The following is a 13,019-nucleotide window of genomic DNA, read 5'->3' as shown; positions in this document are numbered from 1 at the left end:
TATACCCTCATGCGTGCCCCACTGCACATATGACTTGTGCTTTGTGGGGACACCTGCTTCTGACACCACAGCTTAGAAGATGTCATCTTTGCAAGAATCATCAATAATATGGTTTCTTAGAAAGATCATTAGCTTTGGAAATGCCCAACTTGTTTCTTGTCTCAAACCTGTGGGCCCTTTAAACCCCATGCCTGTTGAGATCCGTAAGATTTACAGGGGCTGGAGAACTCGGTCCATTTTTTGTGTTTGATTTGGGGTCCTTTGGGGGGTTGTATGGTTTTGTTTTAAAATTGTCAACAGTAGCAAGCTATACTTTCTAGCAAGGATAAACATCTTTTTAGCATTTAGAGACTTTTTCTTTCACATAACTAGTGGCTTTATCTCCAGACGAAGATTTTCTTAGAAAAAGAAAAGACCGGGCACTGCCACCACCTCAGCCCAGTAACACGCAAACAGACCCAATGAGAGCGTGTCCAATGCAGAGCTGGCATCACGGGCCCACTGCGTGTGGAATTAATATTGACTGTTGCCCCATCTCAGTTCTCCAAGGCAAAATCCCGAGAGATTTAACTTTGAAGCAGATTGCATTTAGTTTATGCTGCATGAACTCTCCTCTTTCAATTTTAGCAATTTGTGGGGGGTTTTGTACAGTACTCAAAGGTAAATATACCTATACTTCCACCATTGCCAGAAGTCCCAGGTGTGAGGGCAATAATAGGAGATATTCAACATCGAACAAGAAATTTTAAGCAAAGAGTGAAATAATCGCATACATCAGATTTAACCAATGAGTTCAAAGAATTGGGCTTCATAATATAAGAATATGTAACTAATAATAAAACTTGTTTAAAACATAAATTATGGGTTATGGATATATGATATAGATACTTCTCTGTGACATGGGACAAATAAAAGGCAGTTGCCCCCTCTTTTATATGGCTCTTTCTTGTATTTCAGGTATCAAATATGTAATGACATTTTTCCTCTTGAAATAAGGGATATGTTTTGACTCATAAGTTTCTTGCCAGAGAAAAGCTGGCAGATAAGACAGCTACTTTGTTAATGCATTCTTTTCCAGAGTATTTTAATTTCACTTCAGGAAATAATGAAGAGAAGCAGTATAAGATAAATATGACCAATCTAGGCTTGTCATATGCATAGAGTGTAATGTACGAAGGAAAGGAGCACAGTTCTGAAATTATTTCTCAATTGATAAATAATAAATATTGTTTTGGTGTTAGTCTCAGCATTTTGTTCTGATGAAGTTAGATGGAGGACTAGCTAAGGATGTATTTCCCATAAATTTAATAAATATTTATTGGGTCCCAATGATGAGCTCTGTACTGATTGAGGTGCTTGGCTCACATCAATTCACAAAGCAGACAAATGCCCTTGCCCTCCTGAAACCAGCCTTGGAGCTCAAATTGATGACTAGCCTAAACTGAGTTCTTGGCACTTTCTTGGTGTTAAGATGTCCTGGGCTGGCATTGTCCACTCTTTAGTAGGCAAGGCAAGAGCTGAAGTGCATTACTGAATTGGAAACCTGTTATGTCCAATGATATTGTATATCTAATTATGATGGGAAATGGAAGGGAATTTTTTATACTGTCCTTGCATGCTCACAAACTTTCTGGCACAGCAGAGAATGGAGCAGCACTAAAGATTAGGTGGTGGAAACTTTGTGGAAAAAAAAAACAGTTACTTTCATTTATTGGAGGGAACATAAATGAAGAGAACTGTTCAAGTGCACTGGGGCCCTTTCAGTCCTTCCGCAGCAACATTTACCGAAGTCAAAGCTTTACATAAGGAGCTATTTTTCTTTATCAACCTTAACTTCTAAACAGACCTAGAGAATGGTTTCAGATTCAGTTGGTTTCAATTCTCATCCTGATCCTTGCCCTTTTTTGGACTAACACATTATTTTTACCAAAAAAAAAATTACTACTTTTCTTGGATCAGATATTTCTCAGGGGTGTGGGGTAAGGGGTACCCAAAGTGATTTTCACTATCTTACTGAAAAACAAAACTGTTGTTTGTTTATTTTCAACAAAAATATTTGGAGCCCGAGTTTTCACCTTCAGAGCTATTTGCTGGCACTGTATGCTTTCTCTAAGACTTCAGCTATGTTTAGCTGGGGCCCATGTTTATTAGGTTAGGAAAGCAGAGAAGAAAAGTATGAAGACCTGGAGGTGCAAACATACTGGCCAGAACCGAAAGGTAGCTTACCCCTAATTCTGAACTTGAGCCAAAATATTGCTGCCAAGTCCCCACAGGTGGAGGGCAGCCACCTTTTTAGTGGGTTGTTTGTTTTATTGTTTATTGTTTCAACAGCATTTCAGTGTTTTCTCTTACATAAGAATACTCTAATAACTACTACCTACAATCAATAATAATTGCCAGGAAATTCAACGCTATTACATCTCAGAGCATCTGAAATCCCACTGCCTAATCTCCCATCCCGACCCACCTGGACCTCCTGCTAGTTTCCAAGCTGCTGATGTTTATGGGGCTCTAGGCAGCCCCTGGGCTCTTTAAAATCTGCTGGGTGCATTGCAGCCTACCTCAGGTGAATCATTTCCTGTTCCAGCCCTGCTGATAATGAGAAGTTCAAGATGGGAAATAACAGTATCTGTATCATTGGCTTTGCTTATGAAGTCCAAAAGCATTGTAGCCTTTAGATCATTGGCCAAACACAGGTAATAACTTGAGTTAAATACAGACTTGCACCTTGTACATCTCCTTGAAATAAGATTCTGGCAGAGATACATGGAATGCATATCATTTTGCTTCTCTTGAGATACTTACGGGTTAGGCACTTGAGTGTAAATAGTCACAATGAGGGTACCTGGTGCTCATTTACTCTCAGTATTCCTGGTGCCCTATCTCTCTTATTGTGAGTCTTATGCTTATATCTCGTGCTCCTCTCTTGTGAGGCATGAGACCCTGGCAGTGCGGGCACTGCCATGCTGCCAGTGAGAAAGGTCCAAGAAGGTGGTAGTGGCGGTCCAAAGGCAGCCTCCATTTTCATGTTAAAGTGTCCAGAAGAATAGGGCAGAAATTTTTAACCGGTGTAAAGAAAAGGTTCACACACTATTCAGTATTCTGAAATTCTGCCTTACTTTGGAGGCTTAATGACTAATCCACTGGCAGACTTTGAGCCCTAAGTAATATTCTCCATTGCCAAATTAGCACCTCAGCGAGTTTATGTTACAGCTGTGAAATATGTGCAGCATGGAATACAACAAATTATAGTGGCCTGAGCGCCATGGACCCAGAAAGATGTGATGGCTGTGTGCATGGCAAATTACAGTACAGTCCGCCTATTTGTCTACTCCTGGTTTCTAGGGTGAGCCGACGTAGCCGAGGGGTAAGTTTTGTCATGTATGGCTTTTCTTTCTTACTCCTCAGACCCCAAGTTTATAAATGTGTGCTTGGAAATTAACCCAGGGAAGAGGAGAAGCAAAGGAAGGGGTGGGGGTTGGGGATTGGTCTAAGGCATAGTTTTCTTGGATTTAAGTGTGTATGTGTGTGTGGTATATACATTGGGGCTGGAAAAATTACAACTGCAGGGCATTTGATGCTCTGTTTGGATTTCGAGAGCAAAGTTTACTCCCACTCACATCAGAGCTTTTAAGTATGGCCCTGCCACATGGTGATGCACCGGCAGGGGTTTATGCCTTTGGACTTTAGCCTGTAGATTTATGCGGTGGGAGAGGCTGGAGGACCCTTTGGCCTGTCTCAAGGGTAAATGAGAGAAGGAGTTCTACTTATAAACCGTTACAAATTGGTCCTCAGTAATGGCTGCAGTGTTGATCAGACGATATAAGGGGCCCTCCAGTGATTCCTGGGATAACAGCTGCATGTAAGTCATCCACTGAACATTTGCTTGTAGCTGCTCTAGATTTTTGTTTGTATTGAAGGGAAAGGAGTATAAACATGGGACACACAGTCTGGAGGCTGCTGAAAGGGTTTCTCTTGTTTAAAGCTTATATTGAAATGTCAGTGTCTTGCATTAGGATAACAATTGCCACACTGGAGCTTATAACTGGAGTTGTACTTGAGCATCCAAATGGTGACTCTTATTTTTCTATTACAAAACTGGCTGATTAATACTTGTGTTGGTCCAGGTTTTATACACATTGGAGAGATAGGAATTGTCATTCATTCCCCTTTGAACTGGCCTTAGACAGATTTTGCTCTTATAGAAGTTTTGCAAGTGATTACCACATTCCCTACTAAGGCGATGAGGTTTATTGCAATTATGCATTCAGACTCTTTCCTTTGAAACATTTAATATTGGAGTAAATATTTACATTAGCATCAGTCTCTTCTATGTAGACTAGATCCCTGTTTACATTTATGTTCACACTTACACGAAGATTAGAAAGTGGAAATAATTATTTTAGCTGCAATTTATACACATGTGAAATTATTTCTCAATTACACCGCAAACCATCTTCGGGCGTGCTTTAAAGTGGTTGACCAGGACAGGAAGTTGCTGGCCTCCAGCATGTTCTCAGTGACAGGAGCTTCACTCTTGCCTTCCCTGATCGAGGACCCAAGTACTGGCCATGTGAATGCTCCTCCATGCCCCGTCTGTGTACAGAGAGGGGTTTCCTGATTGTTCTAGAAAAAAACAGATTTATACTGAAAGCTCCTTATTCTTCTCATTAAGGTGACTACTGTGTGCTCTGATGTTTCTTTCTCCCTTTCCTTGTGCTGATCTCTACTTTCCCGTATATTTGGTTAGAATGCTTTTCAGTGTAATGTTCAATAATGGAGGTTTTCTATACTTCATAATATTGCTCATTTCCTGTCTAACTGTTTGGCTATCAAAATTTCAGATTGTTGTAATCAATCTTTATTAATAGGATATAGAAAGGGTAGTATTTTTTTATTCTTTAATTTCCAAAGTTACCTACAAATGCAAGTTGTGCTCATTGTGGACAATCTGGAGGATACAGATAAGCAGAAAGAGGAAGAAAAATCTAGAAGTTTCACCCAGAGATCCCATCTATAACTCTTAATAAAATAGGGCTGCACTAGCCTATTATATCCTTAATGGAATATTGTAATGGTTATTAAATCAATTGACTCAGAATCTCTTTTTAATAAATGAGTCAGGCTGTATTATCCAATTACTGTCAGCTGCTACCTTTCCAGAGAGCAAAAATGGTTACTTTGATTGAATTTTTAAAGCTTTTGGCACCTCTAAGAAGAAAAAAGAAGAAGAAGCAAGGTTCAAGTTGTGGCTTTGTGAGCAAAATCTTCAGTCTAAGGCTTAAGGTCACCTGAAATTGGAAGTGTTGATAGCACCACCTCATGAGCATTAACTTTAAATTAAAACTGCAGTTATCTTTACTGCTCTTTACTGCAATACCTTCATATCAGGTAGGAAGAAAAAAGGAGAGAAGCTCAGTTTTGAAAGGACACAGGACTTAACTCAGCCATATCTTACAATACTAATTTTTTTAGAAATTCTTTGATAATTAAGACATTGCTCTTTGCCCTGGCCAGGTAGCCCAGTTGGTTCGAGTGTCATCCCAATATGCCAAGATTGTGGGTTCAATCCCCAGCCAGGGCGCATACAAGAATCATCCAATGAGTGCATAAATAAGTGGAATGACAAACCTCTCTCCCTCTCCTTCTCTCTCTCCACTCTCCTTTCTCTCCCTCTCTCTCCCTCTCCCTCTCTCTCTGAAAAATCAGTAAAGGAAAAAGACACTGCTCTTCACCACACAGTGTAAGTGTTACAATGTGTAACAGTTCAGTTAAACACAGACTCTGAATAAGGATAAACTTTTAAATTTCTGATCGTAAATAAGTTTCACTAGTTTGCCATTACCATCTATTCCCCTTTTTCAATTAAAACATATAAAATGAATTACGTTAACCAGTTGTAAACAGTTTTGGAAAAAGCAGCCTTGCACAGGTTCTCCATTCAACCCCGTGGCCACAGCCCAGGGCGAGCGCAGGGAGCGCGCACGGGGAGGCTGCTACCGGGGAAGTCAGCTCAGACCAGACAAGTGTGTGGGTGCGTTCAGTGTCTAGCCTGGAGCACACTGGCTTTGACTTATCTATCATTCACTGTGTAACAATTCAGATTTTTTTCTGTCCTACAGAAGTACTACCTCACTCACTGTGTTACTTAGAGATGAGAGGCAGGTAGAACTTCCTACTCGATTTCAATATTACAGTTGCATTTAAGCTGTAAAAAGTTCTGAAAAGTCTGGCTTCAATAGTTATTACCCTTGCTGCCACTTAGGGCTTCCCCAGATAAAGTATGCAATTCCTGAAAATTAAATCTGCACTAATAATTTCTAAATGCTTTATGATTGTGTCACCTTTTTTCGAATTCACTTGACTAAATTTGGACTATTTTACTGTGTATGATGGAACTTCTCTGTTCTTTGGATAGGAAATAAAACTGATAAGGACATTTTCCTTGTGCTGATACACATGTATCTTTTTTGTTTTTCTGTGTATTAGTTTTCCGAACAAAATACTTGTAGTCGGGAAAGATAACATCACATTAAAGATCATCCTACCTTCCGTAATTCACTTTATGATGGTGTAACAGTCAGTCATTAGCCCCAAGAAAACCTGCTAGACCTACATACATCACCTCACACATATTGCAAGTTTACAAATTCTGGAGCAAATGTGCGTACCCGTTCACATCCATAAGCACCCTCTTCTTCTTGTGCAAAACACATATTGTACTTTACAGATAAATTAAGATTCTTAGTTACAGTCTTACTATCAAGATAAAGGTATACAGCATTGAGGAAATAGAATATGTTTAAATTTGGCAATTTATGTTTCTGATATCTAAAATTTGGAAAATTTTTGGTAACTTCAAGATTAAAAAAAAGAAAAGAATAGATGAAAAATGCTTGATCTTATATAATCCCTAAAGCGTTTTGTATAACCCCTTGTCATGTCAATATGCACAATTAAACTCCTTCGTACATAATTATAATCAAGGAATTTACTGTGCCACCCAAATACAGAGTAGGTTTTTATCTCTCATGAAATGTAGACAGTACTGGGTGGCTTAATTAGTGCTTTGCCTCTCTTTTTACAAATTCCAACCCTCTGCTTCTAAAGGCTCATACTTGTGTGAGAAGAAAGATTAGGAATACAAATGGAGTGATTTTACTCCTAGTTAGCTAATAATAATTCACTTTGGGTGTTTGTGGTGCCAGTAATATCAGCTGGTGAAGGACTTAACACACACACGTTGTGTTGAATGAAAGGAAATAACTTTGAAGTATAGACTTGTTACCCCCACAGTATGAATTTGTCTTTCATTCCCTAGATCTGGAAAACCGACACAGATGTTCCTTCATAGCATTTTATAATCATTGTAAATAAGAGAAGATAAAAGTATAGCTTGATAACAAGCCAGGTTAAATTGCAGCCTCTAACTTTTTACTCTTCCTAATAAGTCGTCTCAGTGATAGCTGGTGACTGTTTATAGCTGATCTGCTAATGTCTCAGACTGTGAGCCAAGCTGCCTGGGTTCGAATCCAGGCTGCTTCAAGTCATGCTTTGGCTCTACCAATTATTGACTCTGTAACTCAGAGCAAAGTCACTTAAACTCTCTGGGCCTCATTTTCCCTATCTGTAAAATGGGGATTGTAGAAGTATTCTTCCAATGGTTGCTGTCAAATTAAATGAATCCATATCTGTAAGCACTTAAAGTAACAGTATCTAAAACTCAGTAAGCACTAAAAAAATTTTATGTTGTCCTAGAATCTAGGACTGCTAGTTTTCACTTCTTATAATTGCAGATTGAAATGAGTTAGGATAATACATAAATTTTCGATTTCATAAACGTGTTTATGAGGAAAAAAGCACTGTAAAGAGAATGGGTTTATCTTTGCCACAAATGCTTCACTTTATATAGCAATTGTTATAACATCAATATATTTTTTTACCATCTTGTTCCTAAGACATCAAGGAAAAATCCAGGACTAGTGAAAAGTGAGCCTGGAGCTCATAAAGGCACCCTTGGGGAAAGACAGGCAGAGTCTAGATCGGGGGGAAAATTGGAACTGTCTTACAAAGTAAAGGGAGGAATGAATTGAGAAGATATGGGTGACTGGGAGTACCAAGCAGAGAAAAAGAACATTTATAAGATCCTGTAAGCATTAATAATATTTCAAAATTGCTAGAAATTCTTGGAAGTGGAAAAAGAAAGTCTTATCAATGGGAATACCACTAAGAACCTTATGGTTAGAAATAGAAACTTCTAGCACTTTCTAGATAAACCAGAGGAAAGACCTGAGGAAGAAACTGTCCATTTTTCTATGCGTCCTTGGTTTTAGAACTTTGGAAATACACAGCCCATCAAATTATGGTAATTAGAGAAAAGAAAATACCTCATTATTAATATACCACTTGTACTTTAAAAGCTTGATAGACTGCATTACCCTAAAATAAAATCTGCCTCTGATAATCTTTGGATTTTAAATTTCAGAAATGTTTTCAACAGCCATAAGGAGGAAACATAGCCGTGAGGGACTTAACTACATACATACCATTTTACCTGTTTCTAGCTGGTGATGGAAATGGTTTCAGGTGTGCAATTGTAGTTAACCAGCAGTCTATTCACGATAAGATGGGCTTTAACTTTTCTGTCCATGTGTTTTCCTTAACAGATGAAGGACTGAACCATGAATGCAAACTCTGCAGCCAGACCTTCGACTCCCCTGCCAAACTCCAGTGCCACCTGATAGAGCACAGCTTCGAGGGGATGGGCGGCACCTTCAAGTGTCCCGTCTGCTTCACAGGTAGGCAGGCACCCGCAGGGGACCCGGGGAGAGTGTCGCGGCTGCATCACTCTAGTCTCTCCTACCAAAGCATACTTCCCACGGCTCTGGCCTTTACAGATATGACTTCAGTTCAATTTGGGAGGAAGATGTTTGATTTCTGCTATTAGCATTATTGATTGCGGCCTACTTAAAGGCTCAAACAGGCAGGAAAGTTAACCATCGGGATGAGCAAATGGCATTTCAAGTTCTCTCAGAAGTTTGCGCTTTTCCATTTGGAAAATGACATCCACGTTTTGTTCACTTTTCTCTGCTCTATGCTCAGAGGTGACCGAGGCCAAGAGCGCCCGCACAGAGCCGGCCGCTGTTAGATCACTGGACGCTCGCTGCAGGTGCCATCGTGCTGTCGGGGCCTGCGCCTGCACGCTGTTTAAAAGTGAAGAGTTGTGTGACCTAGCCCGGGAGAAGTAAAGAAGATTATTATAACCCTCCCCAAATTCTTTGAACTCGATAACATTTGATGAGGTGTTTATTTCCTAGGAAATTAGAATTTTTAAGGTAGATGTCTCTATAAATGTACACATTTCAGAAGAAACTTTTATTAGATGTTGCAGCCTCAGTACAACTTGTAGCAGCGCAAGGAGATGTGAATCCGAAGCTCCAGCCTGCAGCCCCTCAGAGGCTGAAATGGGATCGCACACGTTTCTGGCGCCTCCCCCACAATGACGAAGCTGTTCTGGGAAACCCCGTGTGCTCCTGTGCATGTGGCTGGCACCCAGTGCTCACGTCCCTCGAGGCTATGTTTCCTTCTTATTTGTCAGAAAAAGCAAAACAAAACAAAAATAGTCTCTCGAAATTGACTTCTTTGTTTCCAGAGCAATATTCCCAGCATTGATTATTGCCCTTCACTGCATTCAGCCTGGAGATGTCTGACCTGTGATACAGTAAAAGCAGAGGAGGGGCCGTGCTCGCTGCACAGTTAGCACAGGTGGTGCCTGGGTGCGCGTGGCTCTGCCTTCAACACTCGCCTGCGAGGCTCCTTTGTCCAGTAACTCCATCAGCCACTCCTTTTAGAACTATTTATTTTTATGCTTCCAAACTTGTATTTAAAAATCTGCCGTGTACTGTTTTTCCCATAGTGTAGCACCTACCTTATGACAGGAGTCAGGAGTCTGGATTCTTTATAAAAGCTCATAATAAGTCTTTGTAAGGAGTGGGGGCTGGGTCGTAGATCTCCGTGTGATTAAGACCTCTAATAAGGTAGTTCTTTCATGTCGTGGCCAGAAGCTTCAGAAAATGTGCTAAGTTATATGGACATTAGTTGCAAATCTGTATAAAAACCTCATTTCTTATTTTTTGTTGATGTAGTTAAGAGACAAAAATACATTAGTCATGAACAGTCTGCATTTTCTGGCCTTATAGACCTGAAGTGTTGTAGTGTATCTTGAAGTAATGTTAGAAATAACAATTAAAGAAAAAAAAACCCTTCCAACATTAGGTGGGAGAGGAAATCTGAGCAGTTTTTTAAGGTAATGAGAAATGTGATTAAAATGTATGACTCACAAGAACAATATTCTAATATTTTAGGTTGGCTGGCAATTAGAATAATTTTAATGATTAGAGTCAAAGTCAAATGCCAACATCTTTAATAAATCCTCTCCCTGCCTATACAGATTAATATTGTAGATGCAAACTTTTTTAGGTCACAGTGCACCAGGCATCCATCAGAAGTCAGTTCTGCCAACCCAAACACTGCCTCTGGCATATACAATTTAATTATTAATAGTATGTCTCCTAGGTAAACTGTTACACAGTCTTAGGGCCTTGTTTTGTAGTCATTAAAATTGAACATGTTTATATTATTGAAACCCTTGCATTCAGTGTGTAGGCTGAGTTGATCTTAAAGTATCCAAAGAGAATTTACCTGGGGTTCTGTTTCATATTTATAGACAATGCCCCAGAGTAGCTGTGGGATATAATTTTTAGCATTAACACATTTAAATAGAGAACTGTTTGCTAGCTATAACTTTAGGCAAATACAATAAATAGGGTTTTGGCATTTATGATTTCTTAACCTGTGGGTTGCTGAGAAATAAGAGTTATTTCTGTTCAGACAGTGCTGTGCATTTGACAACTTTTGGCTTTATTTTAAAAAGATTTATAGGGAGCTGAGCCTTCATAAACCTTTACTTTGGAGCAGTTTGGGTGGAATCAGGTGCTCAGTAGAGTGCATCTTAATGAAAGCCAGAGACCCAGCCATGAGCAAAGGTGACTCAACACTCCCCAGGTTCCTGGTGGGGGTCACACCCAGGAGGAGTGCCATTCAGTCTGCTGAGTCTGGGTCTGGTCTCGGGGAGTCCCCAGCTGACTGCATTTCGGAAAGAAAATAACCCAAAGATCACTACTTCTTATCATTTCAGTGTTTGTTCAAGCAAACAAGTTGCAGCAGCATATTTTCTCTGCCCATGGACAAGAAGACAAGATCTACGACTGCACGCAATGTCCACAGAAGTTTTTCTTCCAAACAGAGCTGCAGGTAATGTTCCCAGGAGGAGGGCTGGGACTGAACCCAGTTGCTCTTCATACAGGAAACAAGGGCATTTCCAATCTGGATTCAGAGTACTACCCACCCTGGGCCACCATGACGCTTTGTGTAGACTGGGGCAAAGGGGAAATTAGAGGTTGGATTAACAGACACCAAAGTAATTTTGCCTCCAGCTGCTGTCAATCATAAAAAGAACTAGAACAGACCTATAATTAGACCTTCTGACCCAGTGTGATAGACTTAGGGGTCAGGTTTATTGGACTGTGGGATCATTCACCTCGCTTGTCACGGCTTCCTCTCACACAAACCCTGTTTTATTCATGTTCTGTTCCACCAGGCTCCAGGCTGGACGGATGTCCAGGTTATTGTCCTGAGGGGTTTAAAATTGGAAGGAAGAGAGGAAGAGAATAAAGAAGCTATACTTTTGTTCAGTATGTGTGTCTTCCAAGGATAGAATAGTTATTACTTAGTAACAGCCTTATAGTTACAAAGTGTTGACATCCAAAGATGTCAACCGTAGGTTAGCCTTGACTCCCACTGGCTACATATGTGACCTCGTGTAGGTCCATAATGCCTCTGAAACTCAGATAGGAGAAAGGATATGCAAGTGTAACAGTTAAGGGGTTGGTGCTAGTTAACTATGAAATAACATCTGGTTATAACGTATAAACTACAAAATATAATATAAATTTGGTTGGCTTTATTATTTTAGTAGTAGACTGATAGTTAAAAAATGAGTAAGAGACCTGGATTCTATCCCAGAAATGTTACTTATTATAAAAGGAAAAGAATGTTTTTTTGTTACTTCATCTGAAAAATGGGCATAATACCTACACTCATTTTTCTGATGAAATCTATAAGAATAACATGTTTTGTTAACTTGCTGGTGCCCTTGGAGGAGAATGGTTTAAACTCAAAATTATTTCATTATGAGCTTTAATATTAACAATAAATTGATTTAGCCTAAACTGGGGTCACTTCTAAATAGAATTCTACTCAGTCACATATGTGAATTGAGTATAGAAAAAAGGCCAAGTTAAACTATTGTTTAAAATTATCTTATTACAATAACCCAAATTTCTGTTTGGAAATATATTCTTATTGCAATAGGTATCAAAGGAAAAGTCATTTTGGTTTTTATAATTCTGTAGAGGATGTGGCCAATATACCTAGTGATTCTGTTAATTAGTACGTAAACTCTGAAACAGAAAATCAAAGTTGTAGAGATTCTGTGGAGACTGACTTTGATCTAATGTTTTTGAAAACACATTTGCAATAAAATTCCACTTTTGTACTGTACTGCCCAGTAGTCCCCCTTACTGTACTGTACTGTCCAGCAGCCCCCCTTACTATACTGCACTGTACTATAATGTCCAGTAGCCCCCTTACCTAAGGAACATACATGTGAAATCCCCCATGAAGTCCTGAAACCATACGTTACACTTATGTATACTGTTTTTTTCCTATAAATACACACTTATGACAAAGTTAAATCCATAAATCAGGCACAGTAAGAGATTCGTAACAACAGCTAATAATAAAATAAAACAATTCTAACAATATACTGTAACAAACGTTACATGAAGGTGGTCTCTTTCCTTCTCTCTGATAAGTGACCCGATGGTCAAGAAGGCTGCGTGCCCAGTGGGCGGGCTGTGAACACCATGGATGCCCGGAGCGCAGGGACGACGTCCGTC

At 39.6% G+C, this 13,019-nt stretch overlaps 1 protein-coding gene across 4 annotated transcripts in view; it reads left to right on the top strand.

Moving 5' to 3' along the window:
* The window catches only part of ZNF521 (zinc finger protein 521), a 283,198-nt gene that overhangs the window by 246,561 nt on the left and 23,618 nt on the right, over positions 1–13,019 (top strand). For all 4 annotated transcript variants that reach the window (XM_045850067.1, XM_045850065.1, XM_045850069.1 and 1 more), the window contains 2 exons: positions 8,667–8,798; positions 11,198–11,313. In XM_045850067.1, the coding sequence (XP_045706023.1) occupies positions 8,667–8,798; positions 11,198–11,313 (248 nt within the window). The remainder of the gene's footprint in view (positions 1–8,666; positions 8,799–11,197; positions 11,314–13,019) is intronic.

The sequence above is a fragment of the Phyllostomus hastatus genome, unplaced genomic scaffold, assembly GCF_019186645.2.
Source record: "Phyllostomus hastatus isolate PE091 unplaced genomic scaffold, TTU_PhHast_1.1 phas_contig_80, whole genome shotgun sequence".
Classification (NCBI taxonomy): domain Eukaryota; kingdom Metazoa; phylum Chordata; class Mammalia; order Chiroptera; family Phyllostomidae; genus Phyllostomus; species Phyllostomus hastatus.
The sequence above is the reverse complement of the archived record's forward strand: the minus strand, read 5'-3'. Positions and strand labels throughout refer to the sequence as shown.